General features: G+C 40.8%; 1 protein-coding gene across 2 annotated transcripts in view; it reads right to left on the bottom strand.

Annotated features, from left to right (window-relative positions):
- Nucleotides 1–21,667, bottom strand: part of LOC118080754 (thioredoxin reductase 3) — a 35,636-nt gene that overhangs the window by 8,639 nt on the left and 5,330 nt on the right. For both annotated transcript variants that reach the window (XM_035106482.3, XM_060271400.2), the window contains exons 2-14: nucleotides 19,030–19,090; nucleotides 15,936–16,045; nucleotides 14,993–15,112; nucleotides 12,831–12,903; nucleotides 9,983–10,102; nucleotides 8,710–8,852; nucleotides 7,641–7,756; nucleotides 7,327–7,552; nucleotides 7,035–7,127; nucleotides 6,218–6,294; nucleotides 5,105–5,261; nucleotides 2,671–2,778; nucleotides 2,115–2,210 (exon numbers count right to left, since the gene is read on the bottom strand). In XM_035106482.3, coding sequence (XP_034962373.2) covers nucleotides 2,115–2,210; nucleotides 2,671–2,778; nucleotides 5,105–5,261; nucleotides 6,218–6,294; nucleotides 7,035–7,127; nucleotides 7,327–7,552; nucleotides 7,641–7,756; nucleotides 8,710–8,852; nucleotides 9,983–10,102; nucleotides 12,831–12,903; nucleotides 14,993–15,112; nucleotides 15,936–16,045; nucleotides 19,030–19,090 — 1,500 coding nt within the window. The remainder of the gene's footprint in view (nucleotides 1–2,114; nucleotides 2,211–2,670; nucleotides 2,779–5,104; nucleotides 5,262–6,217; nucleotides 6,295–7,034; nucleotides 7,128–7,326; nucleotides 7,553–7,640; nucleotides 7,757–8,709; nucleotides 8,853–9,982; nucleotides 10,103–12,830; nucleotides 12,904–14,992; nucleotides 15,113–15,935; nucleotides 16,046–19,029; nucleotides 19,091–21,667) is intronic.

Genomic DNA, 21,667 nt, shown 5'->3' with positions numbered 1-21,667 from the left:
ATATACGGAAGACTTCTTTTAAAATACTTCTTAAATTCACTGTCTTTAACTCAAACCACTTTTGCTCCGGCAGCGTCTTTAACTTCTTTAAAAAAGCACTGTTTCCTTACGTTTCTCTGCCCCCTCACTCCCCCTTTTCAGCGGTTTTTTGCTGAGTTGATAAGGCACAGTTCTTGGGGGGGGGGTTTCTACATACGTTCTTCTCTTTTCAAACCCACGCTCCGGTATATGGCAAATTGAAGGCAAAAGAAATTTTACCGTCTTGGCCGCGTCGCTCTTGCAGGCTTTAAAGCAGGGACGTTGATCTCAGCGCCTCCGTGCCCAGGACTCCCCCTCTCCTCAGCCTTTTGGCGAGGGATGCCAGGAGTTCCTCAGGGGCACCACCGGCAACTTCAGGTAAGGATCGCCTCCTTAACCTTTTTTGGGGTGCGGGTAGCCGTCTGCCCCCCCTTTTCCCCCTGAATTAATTTACCGAGACTCAGAGCTCTCGGCAAGAGCGTGCTCCGCGTTCCGCGGCAAAACCGGAAGTCCTTATGGCAAAGAGATATCCAAATTATATCAAGTTACGACCTAAAGGAAAATATATATAAGATGCAATTTAGGTGGTATCTGACCTCGGTGCGATTGGCTAAGATATATAAAGGAAGTAAAAACATCTGCTGGAGGTGCAACAAAGAAGTCGGAACGTTTATGCACATTTGGTGGAGGTGTAAAAAAATAGACTTTTTGGGATGGAATCTATAGATAGTTAAAAAAGATAGTTAGAATATCATTTAGGAAAGAACCGGAAATTTTTCTCCCAAGTATGCTAAATGAAGAAATCAAGGAAAAAGACAATCAAGGAAATCAAGGAAAAACCTAATAAAGTTTAATTTTATAATAATAATAATAAAGTATGTTACACCAATCGAGAATAGGAAAAAATACAAAAGTGAGATGCTTAGACCCGCTATTAAAAGTACTTAAACTGAATTATTAGTATCTATTCATTTCTAAGCCACAAGCTCATATAAAAATGTATTCACTCACTGTGCAAATAAATGAGAATAAAGGTAACCACTGATACATCACATTAATGAGAAGTTGGGCAGAAACCAATGAAAAGGGTTAGTTCTATTGTCCACCACATGAAAGGAAGATGGAACAGGTCTAACCCCAACAAGCTGGTTGGAATTATAGGAAGGATGGTTTTCATCCTTCCTATAATTAGTTTGATGACTTAGCTCCACTAATGAAGGTTATGCATGGTAAAAACAGAAGACAAGAATACATTTTCTCATACTACTTTAAGAAAACCATTTCAGAAGAGCAGTAGCATATTTCATAAAGCTTTGCCTAGATTCCTGCTTCCAGTGTGATAGTGAGTTTTGACCTCATGCATGAATGCAGTTTTGCTTACAGACCCAAACTTAAATACATATAGAACTATGCAACCTTACCTTTCAAATACACTATGAATTTATGTTAATTGAAAGTGTGTCACTACACCAGTGATAGCCAATGTGCTGCCCTCCATATACTCTGGATTACCTGTAAGTCCCATCAACCCCATCCATTCAGGGACTGAATGTTTAGGGAATGTTGTGGAGTCTAGACAACAGGGTTGGTTACAATCCAGTTAGGGTGAGACAACTTCATTAGCTGTGCCAAGTTGTGCACCACTAGGGTATTTTCAGCTGGACGCTTCCAAGAAGCTGAGCTGCTTTGTGGCTTCAATAAAGAAATAAAGCCAGGGAATTAGAAGCTGCAAGTTGCTTTTAGTACAGTTTTAAAATAGAACAGATAAATTAAGTTACTGTACACTTGGAGGACGGCTGTAGGTCAGTGTGGTACAGCATTTGCTTACAGCAGGTCCCAAATTCAATTCCTGGGATCTTCAGGTACGGCTACGGCAGTCTCTCGCTTGAAAATCTGGATGGCCACTCAGTGTAGATAATACTGAACTGGATGGATTTATGGTCTGACTCGCTATAGGGCAACTCTCTGTTCCTACATTTTAGCACCCTGGGCAGAACAATCCACACAACTTTGAAGAGGATGTCCCCTGGCTTTCTTTATATTTTGGAAAATAGGAAAATGCAAGAAAACAAATGTTTTTAGAGCAGAATACGTACATTGTCAAGCTTATTGCAGATTACTTTTCCATAGCAAGTGTTGTTATCTCTGTTGGGTATTGTCCATTCAAGTGGCCAGAACATCGCGTGATACACCTGGAAAAGAAAGTTAGGCTTTTAAAGTTTGTTTTCCCTTTAATGACTTTGTGCTTCACTTTTAATAATATCCCTTGCACTTTTTTACAATACTGTATCTCTAAAGTGGTGCGTGCAAGCATCTCAGGAACCTACACCCTCGGGATGAAAAAGAAAGGGAAGCTGCTATTCCTATCCTTGCAAAAAGGAAAAGGAAAAAAGCATGTGGGAGAATGTCCCCACCCCTACATTTATGCTGTCAAGGAAAAAGCCTGTGTGTAAGAGTGAACCTCAACAGAGAGCTAGGGACTACCTTTCCACCAGTAAAAACACTGGGCTAGGGAAACAGGGCTGTGAGGACAGGTCAGCTAATGTTCCTACAAAAATAAACTAGATTATGAGGCACAATATGATTGCACATATATTAATACCCTGAAGAGAACCCATATTTAATTGCAAAGTTTTAAGACTTCAATCTCACATCTAAATTTTCTTGTCCAAGTTGTTCAATGGCTCGTTCTTCCGATAATCCACAACAGCCATATTCCAGAGGTGTAAACACAGTAGTTGGTACATTGATGTAGTCACACTAAAATTGAAAGCAATTGGGGTGAAAATGCAACAACCATCCTATAAAACTTGCACTGGCCACAGTACAAACAATAGCATATACTCTTGCAGCAAAAGCAGCAGCCCAAGCTTAACACTTAAAGCAGGGCACAGATACTGGTCTGTACAGTCGTACCTTGGTTTTTTAACAGCTTAGTTCATGAACAACTCAGAACTCAAACGTTGCAAACTTTGCCTCAGAAGCCAAACATCTGGCACAGCTTCCGAATGTTTCAGAAGTCGTTTCATTCTGTTTGAAAACCAAGGTACGACTGTATATGTTTCCAAGCTCACCCCACCCCACTAACTCTCAGGATGCTTCAATATGTCTCTCTCCTTGGCAATCACTCTATCCTTTTCATTATTTGCTTTGATTATTTAACTTCTATACCACTTAATATATTATAAATATCTCTAAGCGGTGTACAGAAAACTGAAGCAACAACAGACAACTTAAACAAAATATTAGAAAAATACAGTGTTACATATACGTACAAATGTTACAGTAATACAAAGTTACCAATATATAAAAATCAGTATCAACTCATTTTCCTTCTGACACACCATCTCAGTCTCCGGGTTCTCACACAGGGTCCAACAAACTCTCAGCTCACCCACAAAAGTCTCATAATGAGAAGAGTTCCTTGGAAACTTTTCCAAAATTCAATTCATGTAAAAGCCCATGTAGTACTTTCCAAATTTTGTTAGCAACATAATATAGTCACCATACAATCACAACTCAACTTAGAGACTACTGTAATCAAGTGGCATATAAATAAATACAAAAAATGGCTGTGGCTATACCAGAAGTTGGACAGGGATCAGTGCCTTCCACTGAGATTCGTAAGTCCAATGCTAGCGTGTATCTCCGAAAATAAGCCATACCCCGAAAATAAGCCATAGTGATAGGCAGTTTAACCTTGTAGGTTAAACTGTACCATACTTAATAAAAAAATAAGACATCCCCTGAAAATAAGCCACCGTGGTTTTTTTTTTTGAGGAAAAATATCGTGTTTCTCACATTTTAAGACATGTCTTATATTTATTTTTACTCTCGGGAGGGTGTCTTATTTTTTTTTTTTAACTAACCGCTAAGTTGATGCTGCTGCTCAAGCGCCGACAAAGCGCCCAGCAGCGCGCGCCGCATGGAGCCCCGAGCCAGCGGGACCCGCTGAAGCGCTGACAAAGCTCCCGGCAGCGCTGCGCAGAGCGCCCTGAGCCACAGGAGCACCGTGGCTCTCGGCCTCTCCGCCGTCCCGTTCTTGTCTCCGCCGCAGGCGCCGCCGCCTCCTGCTCCCTCCCGGGGCGTCCCAGGCTTCGCCCGCTCGGCAGCGCTCCATGCAAAGCCAGGGGCGAGCGCAATTCCACCAGGAGGTTCCCTCCGCAGCACCCGTAGAGACCATAGAGGAAAGGCGTGCGGCAGACACACCACTTCCGACTTCTGTTACCCCCACCCACTCCTGCTGCGGCTCGGGGCGCTCTGCGCAGCGCTGCCAGGAGCTTTGTCGGCGCTTCAGCGGGTCCCGTGCCAAGGGGAAAGGAAGGGAGGAGGGGAGAGAGAGAGGGCAGAAAGGGAGGAGGGGAATAATCGCTGGCGCTACATGGTGAAAGAGAAAGGCAAGTTATGGCTCCACGTGGAGCGACTGTCCCGAGATAATTGGAAAACAATCCTGCACTGTGTGAGCGTTTCTGCAGACCACGAGGCACTGCTTGGTCCTTCCAGTTTGCTGCTGTTGCACGCCACGAACAGCGGAGGGTGAAAGGAGCAGTGCCGGGTAGCCAGAGTAACCTCCACCACCCCACAGCCACAACGTTTCCCAGCACAGGACGATTGAGGCTTTGTCGGCGCTTCAGCTGGGTCCCGCTGGCTTGGGGCTCCACATGGCGCGCGCTGCGGACATTGCTGGGTCCCGCTGGCTCGGGGCTCCATGCGGCGCGCGCTGCTGGGTATTTTGGCGAGGCCCTCCAGAACTGCACTTACGGTAGCACTATGGCTTATTTTCGGGGTATGTCTTATATTTTTTCAAAGCATGAAAATCGTGCCATGGCTTATTTTATAGGCACATCTTAAAATGTGAGAAACACGGTAAATATAAGACGGTGTCTTATTTTTGGAGAAACACGGTATTAGCAACTGATATGGTGCATAGGCTTGACCAGAAATTACTTAAAAGTGGTGACACTAACATGGAATAGCTTTAAGTATAAACCAATTCCAAGCATCTTAACCATACCAGAAGATTATTTCAAAAAACTATTTGTCTGAACATGCAATTAGTAATAACCATAAGAAATCGCACGTTTACCTTTATATTACTCCCTCCAAAAAGTCTGCGAGCTAACAGCTTGCCTGCCTGTATGGCAACTGGTGTAAGTTCTGGCTTTCCTTCCAAAACATCTCCAATAGCATAGACATAAGGCACACTGGTTTGTTCTTCGTCGTTTGCAGGTATTTTGCCATTCCTTGTTACATGGAAGGGGGGGAAAGTTAACACTGACATAGTGCTACGATTTGATTACACTTGATAACACTTAATAATGAGAGACATCCAACTAAGTCAATCCACTCAGGGAACAACTTCCTCTTCTCTCTCCTGCGGCAACACCCCCCCCCCAAAACCAATCTGCTCCAGAGCGCTTGGGGACCCTCTGGAGCAGATTTAGGATGACACGGGAAAGAGAGCAAAGGGAAATCTGCTCATGCGGCCTTGGACATTACTATATGTAAAGACAGACATCAGAATACTAGTTGGTTAGCACTATATTGAAGAAAATTAACATCTAGTACCACACAACTTTTCATACTTGTCAGGCCAGATCAATCTCTACAATGAGCAGATTCCAACAGCCATACTCATTGGGCTATATGACGTTTAATCCTTAATATAATAATATCAGATGCTTCTCTAGGTGTTAAGCTATAAAACAAATTAAACTAATTTAATGGGAAGTGGACTCTCTTGCTTGGCTTCATACTAATTTAAAATAAATAAAGACTGCTGTAGTTAAGTTTCAAAACTGAAAAATTAAGCAGGTTTTCCTAGAATTGTAGAGTTGGAAGGGACAATGATGATCATATAGTTCAACCCTCTACAATGCAGGAATCTTTTTGCTTAATGTGGGGTTTGAACCCACGACCCCGAGATTAAGATTCTCATGCTCTACAGATGGATTTGCAACTTAACAACTGGTAATAGTAAAATGCAGGAATTTATAAGCATAAAGTGCTAGTTTTAAACTAATTTTGTCAGCATGCTTAAGATACCTAGTTTCACCCTTAAGAGCTCATGGGTTCTAGTTGATAATTTAGAATAGACTTCTGAAAGTAGATGTTCTAGGAAGTCTGTTAAAAGACCAAAGCTGATTTCTAAACAAATGTCAGTATGTACCAAGATTAATTAAAGAGTTGGAATACTTACTTTGCATTAACTGCCACACCAATTTTGTCCAAGCCAATATTTTTAGTACAAGCATCACGGCCCACAGCTATCAAAACCTGCACAAAAAAGAATCATGTATGTTGTTTTGGTGGTCCTGTACTGAAAAGTCTCTCATGTAATCCAAGCAGCACTATTTGGTTTAAACCAGGGGTGGGGGGTTGTTGTTTTTCCAGTTCAAGGGTGGCACTGCCTTCTAGGCAATTACAGGTGGCTACATGCCAGTGGAGTGTGGGGCCAGAGGCAAAAGTCGACAGAGCAATTGGACAGAGCTACTTTACACACTGACACCCCTCTCCATCCTTCATTGGGGCAAACAAGAGCAGTTATCGAGTTCAAGGACATATTCGAACCAGGCATAAACACACACAAGGAGGGGGTGACACAAGGGTGGTGAGGGGTGTGGCATGGAAATAGTACCCAATGGCCACACTGATAAGGCCTTGAGGGCCACATTTGGCTCCTAGGCCCAAGGTTCCCCACATGTGGTTTAAAAAGGAGTTCAAAAACTATTCAGGGTATAAAACTAGATTCCAACATGCTCATGACATGCTACCATCTGGCCAACTCTATGACTGAACCTAGACAGACAGCAAAAGGGAGCAATCCAGTAATGAACTTTGTTGCAAAAGTGCTAGGGTTAGAGTGCTGCACCAGGCTGTGCAGCAGCAGTTACTGCTAAATTCTGGCCTAAGTATGTCAGCAGTGCCAAGTTAAGAACAACTAACTTACCAACCTCCCCACCACAATAATAAATTTAAACAAAACAAAACAAAAATCACAAGCGCAGAGCACTTACAGTGTTGTATTCTCCTTCAATCATTTGTATTCCTTCAGTGGATTTTGCAATCACTTTCAGTTTTCCAGGCATGCCTTCCTCCAACTTTACAACCTGCATGGAACAGTCATAAACTTAGGAATTTTATCTCAACCCACATAATACTGTTTTATTACAATGTTCACTTCATTAGCCTTTGCAGGGCAAACCCCCCTCAACAGTGTTTACACATATGCCATATTGCTCAAAGCTGCACAAAAGGATTTCAAACCTCAGCGTTTTCCTATCTGATGTAACCAGGGGAGATACTTGCCTCAACAGGAACAAACTTCTTGATGAATTTTACACCATGGGTTTCCATATAGGCTCCTGCTCTCTCTGCCATTTCTTGATCAAAGCCACGAAGAAGGATAGAGCGTACCATAACTGTGACATCCAAACCAAGTCCAGCAAGAAATCCGGCACATTCCAATGCTACGTAAGAAGCTCCCACAACCAAAGTCTTTCCAGGGCAGTAGGGCAGAGAGAAGAGATCATCGCTGAAAATGAAACAGTATTAGCACTAATGTTTAAATACTGAGAAGCCCTTTTAATCTACCGAAAAGCAATCATTTAATTCAAGCTCACCTTGTAATACAGTACTCTTTGTCTCCTGGGATACCTAGATATCGAGGTCTTTCTCCTGTGGCTATAACATATGTCTGAGCTGTGCAGTAAGTTTCTTGACCTTTTCTGTTGGTTGCCTAGTCAACAGAAATAAAGTTTTAGAACTGGTATTCTTCCACACAGCAGTGCATTTCCCCCAAGATATTTCCAGCAAATTACTTTACCAAGAATTACTTACAAGGCAGTAAGACACACTGATCTGAATAATCTATCAACCAATACAGTATTACATCATGCAGATTTTTATGTTGTTTTACTTGTGAATAATTAACACTAAAATTAAAATAATCTTCATGTAGTTACAGTATTGAATTAAATTTGCAATTACAACTTAGTACAAACTGAAGTTATTGTTTCTCAACTGCCTCTTTTCACAGAGCAAAATATCTGCCCTAGTTTAATTAATTCAGTATTTAGGAAAAAACTTATTCAGCAGAGCAACTTCATTTGTGGCTAATCATCTATCCATTATGTCATTTGTGTAATACCTTTTGAGGTGTTCGATGTTGTACAAGACCAGGCATCCCCAAACTTCGGCCCTCCAGATGTTTTGGACTACAACTCCCATCTTCCCCGACCACTGGTCCTGTTAGCTAGGGATCATGGGAGTTGTAGGCCAAAACATCTGGAGGGCCGCAGTTTGGGGATGCCTGTACAAGACCATACAGTTGCAACTGAAACAAAATAGGTTAAACAGCATTGCTTTTCCTAATCTATCACTTTAACTTGTTCATACACAGTTACTGGTAGGTAGCCGTGTTGGTCTGACGTAGTCAAAACAAAATAAAAAAAATCCTTCCAGTAGCACCTTAGAGACCAATGAAGTTTGTCATTGGTTTGAGCTTTCGTGTGCGTATTGGTATCTGAAGAAGTGTGCATGCACACGAAAGCTCATACCAATGACAAACTTCATTGGTCTCTAAGGTGCTACTGGAAGGAATTTTTTTATTTTGTTCACACACAGTAATGATTATATAAGCAACACTTCTGAATAGATCAAATGTCAACAATGACAATGTTCTGCAGGTACCTTAATCTTGTGTGGTCCAACAAATTCTCCATAGGCATTGAGGTATGTCACAGACTTATCACGCAAGGCGACCCGATATCCCCAGTTCAATGATCCTATATAATTTTGAATTGCTTCTACCATGGTCTCCCAGTTGTGTTTAACTAAAATGTTCATACAAAAATTAATTTATCAGATCCCATCAATGAAATCAATACATGCATATGCTGCTTAATGAACACAATGCCTTCCCATGAAATCATTAGTCACACATTTGCATAATGAGTCCACAATTTCCATTATTTCTTATGAGAACACTTCCAATGTGAGATTTGCTCACTCTCCTCCCCCCCTCCATTCCATGGTTTCTTCCTGAAATCGCTGCAGCCAATCAACAAGAAAGAGAGAAAGTAAACAAACAAACAAACAAATTTGGCTGACTGTTCCTACTCTGATTAGTCTGATCTTGCTCCCCCTACCCCATGGTTTCTGCCTGAAAATGGCTGCCACCAACCAGCACAGCACAAAAAACAAGGAAATAAGGAAGCCAGATGTTCATATATGTGACTCTGTGGAGCATATAGTGAGGCTTGGGCAGAAGTCTTTAAATGCAGATAAGTGAATTTTCATATAGCGAGCAGATAGCAGGATTGGGCTGCATTACCCCACTGAAACAAATGCAGGTACTGTACTCACAATGATCTCATAGGTCTCGCGTTTCAATATTTGCAGATAAATACACAGACAGTAGTTGCAATAAAATTTGCGTACACCAACAACTTTTGAAAACAGGTAGGTAGCCGTGTTGGTCTGGCGTAGTAGAAACAAAAATTCCGTCCAGTAGCACCTTAGAGACCAATAAGTTTGTTATTGGTATGAGCTTTCTTGTGCATGCACACTTCTTAATCTGAAGAAGTATGCATGCACACGAAAGCTCATACCAATGACAAACTTAGTTGGTCTCTAAGGTGCTACTGGAACAATTTTTTTATATATTTTTTCAACTTTTGAAAAGATAGTGACAAGTGACTCTCTAGGATTCCAAATACTGATGTATAAAGAAGACAAGCACATGTTTATGTTAAACAATCACTTGTTGCCATTAAATAGCCTACTGAAAGGGGGGGGGAGAAAGCAGCACCCTAAATTCCTTACATTCCTTCACTAGCACATGCTAGTAGCCTAGTTAACATTACAGTACACCAGTTTCAGGGCTTTGGTCCCAAAGATAAAAATGCACCTGTTGCTCTCCCCCCCCCCCGCAAAAAAATACATTATTTGCTTTCTTACAAACCTTGCTGATCATACTCCCAGCCAAACTTCCTTGAATCTCGCAGTGCCTGACCCAACAGGGCTGCCTGATGCATCAGCTTCTTAGGAATGCAGCCAACATTTACACAAGTGCCGCCAAGTCCTGAAATGCAAAGTGTATATTTAATTAAGAAACTTCTCATTAACTGTACTGTATTAAGTAAGACCTACTATTATGATGCACAGAACTGCTGCCGTATCTTAAATACCTTACATACATGGTCAACAACACAAACCCTTACTGCATGCCGAGCAACATTTATTATTGATCAAGTTTATTTATTTATATGCCTACTTTCAAATGGAGCTATGCCCAAAGCTGCTTGCAACAAATGTCTTCCAGTTTACAAAATGTGTCAAATAGGACAAAATAAACCGGTGTTTCTCAACCTTTTTTGGGCCACGGCACACTTGTTCCGTGAAAAAAATCACGAGGCACACCACCATTAAAAAAGTTAAAAATTTTAACTCTGTGCCGCCCTATATTATAATTATGACTGTAAGAAACACTTGCCAAATATTGCTTTCCGGCGGGTAAGTGCTGTGTATTGGCGGCCGCCAGGCTCGTTTGCACTGAGCTTTGGGAAAGAGGAGGAGAAATATTGCTTTCTGGCGGGTCATTGTTGTTTATTGGCGGCCGCCAGGCACATGACAATGCAAATCGCCCTTCTCGTTGCCGCACGTCGCGGCACACCAGCCAGCGTCTCGCGGCACACTAGTGTGCCGCGGAACAGTGGTTGAGAAACACTGAAATAAACAACCCATCAAACATTGATTCAATTCATTATTGCAAAACTAATAATCTAGGCTTAAATATGTAAGAACAAAGGGGGGGGAAGGTAACACACAATAAATAAAGCTCTAGCTGCTGGTTTTGACTGCACTCCAAACCTCGGCAGTCTGGCTTAAATTAAGTTCAGAGGGAGTGACTCTTCTCACCAGGCTTGATTATTCACAGCCAGCTTCCTCTTATATCCTACACAAGAGGCTGGCAGCAATGAAAGGGCAATGTTGGTGAGCCCTCTTCCCCAACCTCACCAAAGTTCCAGCTGCAGTATTAAAGGTGGTTAAGACTTGACAACTGACACAGCTTCACATATTTAGGCTTCCTGCCTTTGCCCTGTTCTGCGTATCCTTTCACAGACAGAAGAGAAACAGGAGGCACTTGATATTGATTACTGAATATGAAATTATTTGATATAAGTAGTTACATTTTAAAGTTATGTTTTATTGTGACTTTCTGAATTGGATCAGATTACTATAATGTGTTGAGTTCTTTGTTGTATGTTCTGTTGCTGCAAACCTTGTGTATAGTAACATAGAAAGGCAGTATACAAATTGAAAGTGAAATGCAATGGAATGTTTTACTAACAAGCCTCACACTAGCAGAAATGGCTTTAGCAAACTAAAAAAGACTAAATTTTCCGATTCCATATACAGCATGTGTACATGGTGGGGAGCAACACATGCCTGTGGGAAAGGAAGAAGCTACGAAATACACATCCAAAGATCTTAGATGGTGCATAACCATGCAGGTTATACACCAGGAAGATTTAAATATGAATTGCAAACTTACATGGACACTCATCACTAGGAGTCCATAAAATCCAGTGGTTGAATGGCTGTTGAAAGGTTTAATTCTATCCCAATAATATCAGAAACAAAGAGTGTACATTAAGCATATCTCAGATACAATCAACTTTGGCAAGGAATCCTGTCATGCCACCAGGGGATTGCACAAGCCCTCTGAGCTATTTGTGAAACTGCCAGTAGTAGTGAACTTCCAGGGCTTACAGTGAAGCTTCAGATAACCTTACAGAATAAGAACTAGTCAACATTTCTACAACAAACCTTCAACATCTCTGCTACTAGTTGTTGGGCTGGATCAGACCAACCACGACTGGAGCAGAAATTAGCCCCCCATTCCTTCTCCCACCTACAGCTGCTCTGGAGGATTGGGAGTTCATTTGGAACACTGTGGAAGACTGTGAGCTGCAGGTAAGGAAAGAGGGATTGGCAAAAGTTACTTCCCTCCAGCAGCAACCTCCATTGGATTAGAGGCCCTCCCATTTGCATGTCTGGAACCAACTGACTGACTGGCAATACAGTGGTACCTCTACTTACGAATGCGTTCCGAACACACATTTGTAAGTAAAAAAAAAATGTAGGTTGAATCCCATAGGAATGCATTGGGAGAAAAAATTCGTAAGTCGAAGCAACCCTATCTAAAAATTCGTAAGTAGGAAAAATCCTATCTAAACTGCATCCAAGATGGCGGACGGAGCTCCGTTCGTAAGTAGAGGTACCACTGTATACTCATGGAGTTAATCATATCAAGTCTTTTAAACACATGATGTCATTAGAATACACTGAAGGAGAATCAAAGTTGGAGAAACAGGTTTATAGGCCAGACATTTTGTTCTATGCTATACTGCACTCTGACTCTGTTAAAGTCATTATTCTGCCGCCGTAACCTTAAACGAGGAAGCCAATGCCACAGTCACAAGATCAGTATGTGCTTATGTAACAGGAACATCATGGCCATGGTTCCAATTTTGTGTTGCATATGTTTAAGAGTTTCTTTGATGAGAAATATTCAAGTCCTCCCATACTAACAAAAACGTTAGCCAAATAATACTTTTTGTAGGACACAGATCTAAAGAGAGGTTTGCTGAGGATTTGAAGAAAGCTGAAATGAGAAAGCCATCACATTGACTATATGTTATGCTCAAGAGCACACAGCAAAACAGACACTAATGAATGAACAACCCCCAGCATGTTAGGCGGCTGACCAAGTAGCATCACTGAAATCTATTCAAATCACTACTTACCCCATGTTGTACCCAGAGGTGTTGGTACAACGTAGTCTAGAACCATGACCTTCTTTCCTAAGGAGGCAGCTTCCTGTAAATAACAAACAAATGAACATCAGACCTATGCAGATATAGAAGACTGTCCCTTTTTAGGTGCAGTTTAACAGTTCACATTCGTGAAAACAGTTATGCCCTAAGGAACAGAAAAGTTACCATTTGTGACAAGGAAGAGAACAGCCACTGGTTGAAATGCAGTGTTATTCATGTTTCTTCAACACAGCAATTTAGCACATAATTCACACTAGCATTCTTAGCTATATGTCCTTACTTCTCCCACACATAGACACACCCTACATGAAACACTTCTTTTTTCACCTCTCACAGTTGATTTAAATCTTGGTTTGTTCTACCACATTAGGGTTATTTTCTAAGCAGTTTTATTCCTAGGACTCTCACCTATGCCCCCCGGCACTCTCTGTAGAATGCAAAGATTTCCCATACATTCCATGTTCAAACTGAGGATAATGCAAAATGTGAAAGAGAAGTTGCCACTGGCTAAATATGTACAATAGGTGTGTTGTGCCCTCTTTCCCTGAAAATAAGCCATGCCCATAAAATAAGCCATAGTGACAGGCGCAGTTCTGGAGGGCGCCAAGAAGAGGTGAGGCTGGACACGTGATTAAAAAATAAGACATCCCCTGAAAATAAGCCATAGTGTGTCTTCTTGAGGAAAAATAAATATAAGACAGTGTCTTATTTTCGGGGAAACATGGTAGTATCATGATATACAGGTGAAAGAGACTTCTGTCACTTATTATCCTTTTCCTTCTCCAAGAGAAGAAGGGGTGTTAAACTTAAACATATGGCATGCGTTATGAATGGTTTAATTCTCAAACCAGTTTACTACTGAACAACCATCAGTGATCCACAAGCTTCATCTAGGTGGTCTGTGGCACACTAAATACGTATTTTGATTGTTAATTGTATTTTTATTACCTCTTTTATTTCCTGTATTATATTTTATTGTTTAACAATTTAAATTCTATGGAATTTAAATTATAATACAGTAATACCTCGGGTTACGAACGCGATCTGTTCCGGATCGCAGTTCGTAACCCGAATAGTTCGCAAACCGAGCGCGATGGGCGCCGCCATTTTGCGCATGCGCAAAGCGCGATTTTCGCGATTTTCGCGCTTTGCGCATGCGCAAATTGCGCGATCGCGCGCGCGCGGCGAAAACACTTCCGGGGTTGCGCAGTTCGTAACCCGAACTGTTCGCAAACCGAGGTGGTCGTAACCCGAGGTACGACTGTACAATAAATTACAATATAAGAAATAAAAGAAGCAATAAAAACACAATTAAAACTCACATAGTATCTTGTACAGTGCATTTTACTTTATTTATTTATTTATTTATTTATTAAATTATCACAATAGCAATATCTCTCCCCAAGGCAGAAAATCATTAAGTGGTATGCCAAGAGAATCAGCCATTTTCAAGTCATCCACAAGGAGAAATGTTTGGGAACAACTGTTCTCGAACACAAAACAAAACCTAGCAATCCATTTCTTAAGAAGCAGGTGACAAGATCCTCAAGAGCTATTTCGTAGTAATTAGACCCAGGGTCTATTTAAAGCTAACGTGGATGTAAAGCTAACTTGGATGTAAAGCTAACTTAGATCCTGTGGCCCTCCAGATGCTGTTGCCCTGCCACTTCCATCATCCTTGACTCACTGACCACACTGGTGGCAGCTGATGAAAGTTGGGATTCTAAGAACATCTGGAAGGTCACAGGTTTTCTATTGCTGTTATATACAAACACCCCCTTTTTCTTGGCTGCTCTGAGATAACATAATAGTCTTGATAGCACAATCCTATGCATGCTTGCTCAGAAGTAAAGTCCACTTAATTCAATGAAACTTAATCCGCTTTGTTTTGAAGAATGCAACTTCAGAGAAACATCACCACCCACATCCACACATCCAGCCAGGTTTCTTTAGCCCTTTTGCTGCAGGGTCAAAAGATTTAGGCAAGCTGTTTGAACTGTGGTTCCACTCAGATACCTATGGAATGCTGCTGAGGTAACTATATTGTGAATGAGATTTTTAAAAATGTAAGGAGTAGGTTGGAAAATATGAAATCACATTATATGCTTGGAACCTGTTTGTAGAGTTCATACCTTAGAACATGAAAGCCCACCGGAACCACCACCAATAACAATTAGGTCATAATCGTAGGTTTCCATCTCTTCACCTTTCCCATCCCCTAAAAGCTTCTGCAATAAGCCACTATGGTAAGCCTGTAAAAAGGACACAAGATACAGAAATCAGAATACAGAATACTTTGTTAATATTACAACAAAGTTATATCCAATGCTCTCTTCCTAGAAATGGACAGCTCTTTAATCTAGCAGGAGCAGGAGGCAACTTTCCACAAATTCTACCTTTTCCTGTAGTGCCCTGCACCACCTTCCATTCTACTCCAGAGGGTTACCTTGCCATGGGGTGTCTCAGAAGTAAGGGGAACTCAGCCAAAAACACATCCCTCCCCATTCCATTCACTGAATCCTCCACTAAATCCAAGAGCCTTCTGTGAGCAGTACAACTGTTGGATACAAACCCATAGAAGTACAGATGTTTTAAGATCAGGGGCTGTTTTACTCATTTACTCATCAGCTGTCCTGATAAGGAAACCCTTCTGCATCCCAGCACTTGCCTGACCTTTAAGAAAACTTAAAGCTAGTACCACAATTCTATACACTCTTTATTGGGAAAGAGCATAGAAGGCAAAAGAAAACATACATAGTTTCTGGCTGCACATCTAAAAAACCAACAACAACAACAATGAAAGAGCACTACTAGGAAATGTAGATATCAATAATGTAACCTGAAGTCCTCCTGATAAAAAGAACCCATATAAAACAGGGTGGCTGCTTGCTTCTTACTTCTGCATCTAGTTCCCAAGCCTGATACAAAGGATAGTTGCAACTTTATGAATTCCAAACTTTATGTATTGTATAACAAGATAGCACAAGTGACAGTTTGGAGACGCTGACTACAAAAGCATAATCATTATCTCATAACAATTCATTTTCATGCCAAGAGGAGGAAGAGCGAGATTACCTGGAAAGTTTGATCACATCCACCCACATGAGTTCCATTTACAAATACATTAGGAACAGTCCTCTGACCTGTCAATTCTAGCAACACCTCTTGAATGCTGGGTCCCTCATCTAAGAGAGAAGAGGGAGGGAAGAATTTAAACCTACAACTCTGCAAAGATCTATGCATTGCAAGACACTATTCCTCCAGCTATGATAAAAGTGGCACTTCATAAATTATGCTTTGCAGTTTACCGGTCTTTGCTAACTATATAAGATTGATCAGTGTGCCTCAGTTCCAGCAATGCAGCAGATTGCAGATACAATTATTCATTCATTCATTCATTCATTCATTCATTCATTCATTCATTCTGGGCAGTTTACATGAAAGAAGTGATTTAACATCATGAATCTAATAGGAACCTGGAAATTCTCTAAATCCAAAATCTAATATTCCAGTACAGTATGAAATGCTGAGAAATAAATAAACTGATCAATCTACAAAGCACTGTGCAGAGGGCAAGACCTATTAAACTGAGGTAGCAATCTATGGCCCCTGGGAGGATGCCCACCTTTTGGCCTTAGCCAATGGTTTGGCCCAACATTGGCTGCAACATGGCTATGGAAGATGCTGTAGTGGTAGAGAAGGGGATCTGTCATCAGATCTTCCTCCCTGACATCAGATTGTGAGCTCCGATGTCAAATTTTCCCCTCCCCCTTTTTCGTGGCTGTGGCTTAACCGAAGACAGAGTGCCTTGGATCCAAAACTATCCCAGTGCTCCAGTATGTCCCCCAAATGCAGAGAGATTTAGACCAGCTCACAAACTGGTCTAAATCTCTTCCTATTCTTCCACTCACACTGTTTCCAATGGAGGGGGAAGTTGTTGTTTTTTAATCTCCATAAAGTAGATGGAGAGGCACAAGAGCACTCCTCCAACCTGCCAGCACAAGCCCAGCAGTGTGCTAGATGGGTGGTGAAACCACCTTTAGATCCTCACAACCTCAAAGCCTTAACGTTGCATCATTAAGGCCTGGTTCACATGTAACATAACACCACATTTAATATAAACCAGGATTTATCACAAATGAGTAGTGTTGATGCACACTGCTGAAATGACACCCCCTTGCTTCTCTCTTTCCAAAGCTAGGAAGAAATATACTGCAGACTTGCTTAACGATACACGCAAAAGAGCACTCAGTTGGGTTGGTGGCAGGGGCATAAAACCAGCCTCCAATATGTTTTCTAAAGCAGGGTGGGTACAATTTAATAAGTGAGCTCCAAGCATGTTGCTCATTCATGTTAGACCATGGCTTTTTTTTAGCTATGATGCAATTTTAGAGCAAACTGGGCCTAAGTAGAATCCTTTTTGTACTTCAAGTCGTAATTCAAACACAAGATCAGTCTCAATTATAAACTCATAAAATTATGTCTCTGTAGAATTGTAAGCCTTAGGATACAGTGATATAGTTCAAAAGGATTTAACTAAACCTCGTGTTCAATTATTGTATGAGGGTTTCATATAAGAGACAAGAACTCACTTGTTTCCTCAGCCTGCCTTTTCAACTTCAATGCATATTAAAACTGAATACATATTCAAAACAACACCAGCCCTTTCTTCCAAATGTACCCGTTTTTAATGTTCTAGTCTAGTCTGCCTTTTGACCTAGATTGAGGCTCCAATGAAGCTGACAAATGAGATATCAACAAAACAAATGAATGTTCAAAACAAAAACAAACAAAAACAAACCTATGAAGGCAGCAGTTACTTTGTTAATTGGTTGTATCTAAAAAAGTTTTGTATTTTACTATTACTATAGCTTTCTTTTAACTTGCTGACAATATATATGCAGAGAAAAGTGAAGCAGAATGTGCATCAAACCAAACTATTCATTTAATGTTTTGGCACCTGACACACTGATTAAACTAAAAGAATCCAAAATTAGCATCATGTTGCTGTATTGGTCCAGATCATGCAGCACACAAAAGAGGTGATGGGAAAACATTTACAGTGGTATCTCGGTTTACAAACACAATTGGTTCCGGAAGTCTGTACTTAACCTGAAGCGTACTTAACCTGAAGCAAACTTTCCCATTGAAAGTAATGGAAAATGGATTAATCTGTTCCAGACAGGTCCACGGAGTACTTAAATTGAAAATACTCAAACCGAGGTGTACTTAAACCGAGGTATGACTGTAATTTGGTCATCTTATACAGTAATACCTCGGGTTACGAACGCGATCCGTTCCGGATCGCAGTTCGCAACCCGAATAGTTCGCAAACCGAGCGCGATGGGCGCCGCCATTTTGCGCATGCGCAAAGCGCGATTTTCGCGCATGCGCGGCGAAAACACTTCCGGGTTTGCGCAGTTCGTAACCCGAACTGTTCGCAAACCGAGGTGGTCGTAACCCGAGGTACGACTGTATTGGTAAAAAGAATTAAGCAAGTTCTCATCTTACCTGTGGGTTACCTTTGAATCTGCCTGAGAGCTCTGTGCAATCAATTTTACAAAGATAACATTATCTAGGTGAAAGCCCCAATGAACGGTGGATTTTACTGAGTAAGCAAGCATACAACCATGCTTTAAAAAGCCAAAACATTCACTCCAAACTAAGCCAATGCAGTACAAAATAGATGAAAGAAATAAGAAAGAGCAGGAACTTCTGAAACAATTCCCCAGGATGGATCAGAATTAGCACTATCAATCTCAGAATGCCTGGGCTCAACAATAAACTCAGATTATAACTGGTACTAGAATTCTTGCCAATGATTCAGTAACTTTATTTCTGAAGGTTAGATATGTCAATCATTAATATGTCAGTAACCAATACAACAGACAATATTTGAAATAAAGGAGTGTACATTTACATTTGCAACAGAAACAGCTTCATAAGAACAGAGCAGACACAGTCCTTCAAAATTCCAAAAAAAGACAAAATTTTACTTCCCAACACAAAACTAATTTACTTAAAATTCAAAATTAAGTAACTTGCCAAAAAAATACATTTTGGGAGTTGTTTTCTTTCATACAGACTGAAAGGACGCCTTTATTCAGTAAAATGGTGTGTAATGTATCTATGGTTATCAACAATGAAATAGCAAGTCAATTTTACTTACCAATCTTGTCAAGTTCCAGAACACTGTATTCTATTGCCAAAGATTGAAAGAGATCTTTCACCTGCAAAAAAATATTTTGTTTTTAAGTGAGACCAGGGAAAGGCATAAAAATTGAACCTTTATTTCTCTTTGAATAATAGTGCTTTTTTCTCTTATGAAATTATAGAGTGCATCTGTAGGTAATCAACAAGTGTTGGCTATAACCGTTTATGATACATTATACGGAAGATTGCTAGTTTTATTTTATATAATTTAAAAGCACACAAAGCCACTGGCATCCTGTCCTGAAAGAACCGCCAAGAGCAGTTTTCCTTTGGTGAGGGCATAGCCTTCCCACCAGAAATGCTCCTCTCCACTAGCAGAGCGATCACTATGTGCTATCCTAACCCATTTCCCACCACCTCTGTGGGGCTGGATAGCATTGCAATCCCATACCCACCTGCTTCATAGAAAGCACCACTGAACTGAATGGGAATTTCTTATGTGTAGGCCTTTATAAGATTGGGAAGTTAAATGTCACAAACCTCTTACAAAGCTGGTTGTAAGACAGACCTTTTGTGGGAATATTTTTAATATATTATTAAAAATATATACATATTCTCCAAGAGAAAAAATACTATTTTGTAGCAGATATTTTTCCCCCATTAATGCCACTCATCAAGTGAAAGCAATTTATGGAGGCAGAAAGCTAGATAATTTAAATCTACTGGTTATCTCTTTGTAAGATATTTTATTAAGAATACAGTGGTACCTCGGATTATGAACTGAATTAGTTCCAGAGGTCCATTCTTAACCTGAAACCGTTCTTAACTGGAGGTGCGCTTTCGCTAGTGAGGCCTCCCGCTGCCACCGCGCCGCCGGTGTGCAATCTGTGTTCTCATCCTGGGGCAAAGTTTGCAACCCGAGGTACTACTTCCGGGTTAGCGGAGTTTGTAACCCGAAGCGTTTGTAACCTGAGGTACCACTGTACATCTGTGTTATACCAAGTGCTTTATTCTCATCAACCTGCTTTATTCTCATCAACCCACTAGGCTGATGAAACTGTGCAATGTAAAATGGAACTGGTTAGGTGCCTAAATGACTGGTGCTACACTTAGTGGCATAACCTGATCAACATTATGAGGCAATTGCAAATGCTGGAGTGATGGTGAAGGTATTATCAAGGCTTAGCCTTAGTAATAAGCAATTCCTGCTTCTTATTTCTTCTTAACCATTTTAAGGATGTTAACAAGGGTGAAATAAGGCACCAAGCGGATGGAAACAAGTCCTCCCTTCAACAAAGCCATAATTTCTGGGCCACAAGCTGCAGGCCCAATATTAAGGAAAAACTGCATAGGAACATTTGCCAAGTGCTTATTTTACCCTTGAATTATTTCCTCTGTCATAAAATGATAATTTAATATAAATATTGCTAGTGTAATATTCAACAGAAGCAGCTACTGTGGTAGTTTAAATGAACAGTACTACTGTATTTAAGAGAGTCTGGTGTGATACTCTACTTTCCAGAACAATTCTTGGCATCTGATCTGCTTTTTGTTTTTCTAAACCAGTTCACCTACATTAAAAACTGCTGTGAAGCTAATTAGCAGGCTCCCATGACTGCTACTTTATAAGCCAATTATGATTTTGTAACATAAATCATGCTGACTTGGATACTAATTATATGCATTCTTGCGCACATATTTATATTCATGCACTATTATTTTTATTTTATTCATTAAATTTGTATACAACTCTTTATCCAAATACCGCAGGGCAGTTTACAACATAAAAATACAAAATGAGAACACAAAATAACATAAAATAAACATAAAATAAACCAAAGCAAACCAATAACTCCCCTCCCACAAACACATTTAAAAGGCCACAGAATGTCAAATCAGCCAAAGGCCTGGTTATGGAGATACCGGTACATTTTTGCCTGTTGCCTAAAGATATGCAACGAAGGTGCCAGGCAGGCATCCTACAGGCATGCTAAAAAATTGCTGTTGAATGTGATGGGCATATGCGACAATCCTTTCACAAAACTCAAGTTTCCAGACTATTTGTGATTGTGTATTTGCCTGTTTATTACAACCTCAGAAAACAAGAACGTGCTACAGTGATTAGAATAAGCGGTTTGTGCATTAAAGATAAAATTCTAGCACTAGTCCATTGATTTCAATGTGTCTACTTCAAGTATGACCCATACTGGGCTTCACCCAGTATATGTGTATGTTTTCTGTAGAGAAACTCTGTCATAATTCATATACGTTTATTGCAATAATTCTATCTGACCTTTTGGCTTCACAGATGTAGTAGAGGAAGCTGTCTTAACTGATTAGGTCAATATTGTCTACACCAGGAGTGGAGAAGCTTTATGGCCTAGGAGGCTAGATCCCCACCTCCCATGGCTCAACTTTGACAGGTGTGTGTGTGTTCAGCTGATAGGCAAGGAGTTCAATCCTGCTTTCTGCAGGGATAGGTTGCACAAGTAAGTTCACTTGTGCACCCAAACAAAGCAGGATTCAACTCTCTGAGCATCAGCTTACGGGTGGGGACTTCAATCTCATTTTCTGCGAAGATCAGCTGTGCCAATGAGTTCCTTGTGGGGAACTCGCTGCACAGCAAAACTAAGCAGAATTGAACTCCACACCCA

The sequence above is a fragment of the Zootoca vivipara genome, chromosome 2 (assembly GCF_965207765.1).
Source record: "Zootoca vivipara chromosome 2, rZooViv2.hap1.1, whole genome shotgun sequence".
In the NCBI taxonomy this organism is placed as follows: Eukaryota; Metazoa; Chordata; class Lepidosauria; order Squamata; family Lacertidae; genus Zootoca; species Zootoca vivipara.
The sequence above is the reverse complement of the archived record's forward strand: the minus strand, read 5'-3'. Positions and strand labels throughout refer to the sequence as shown.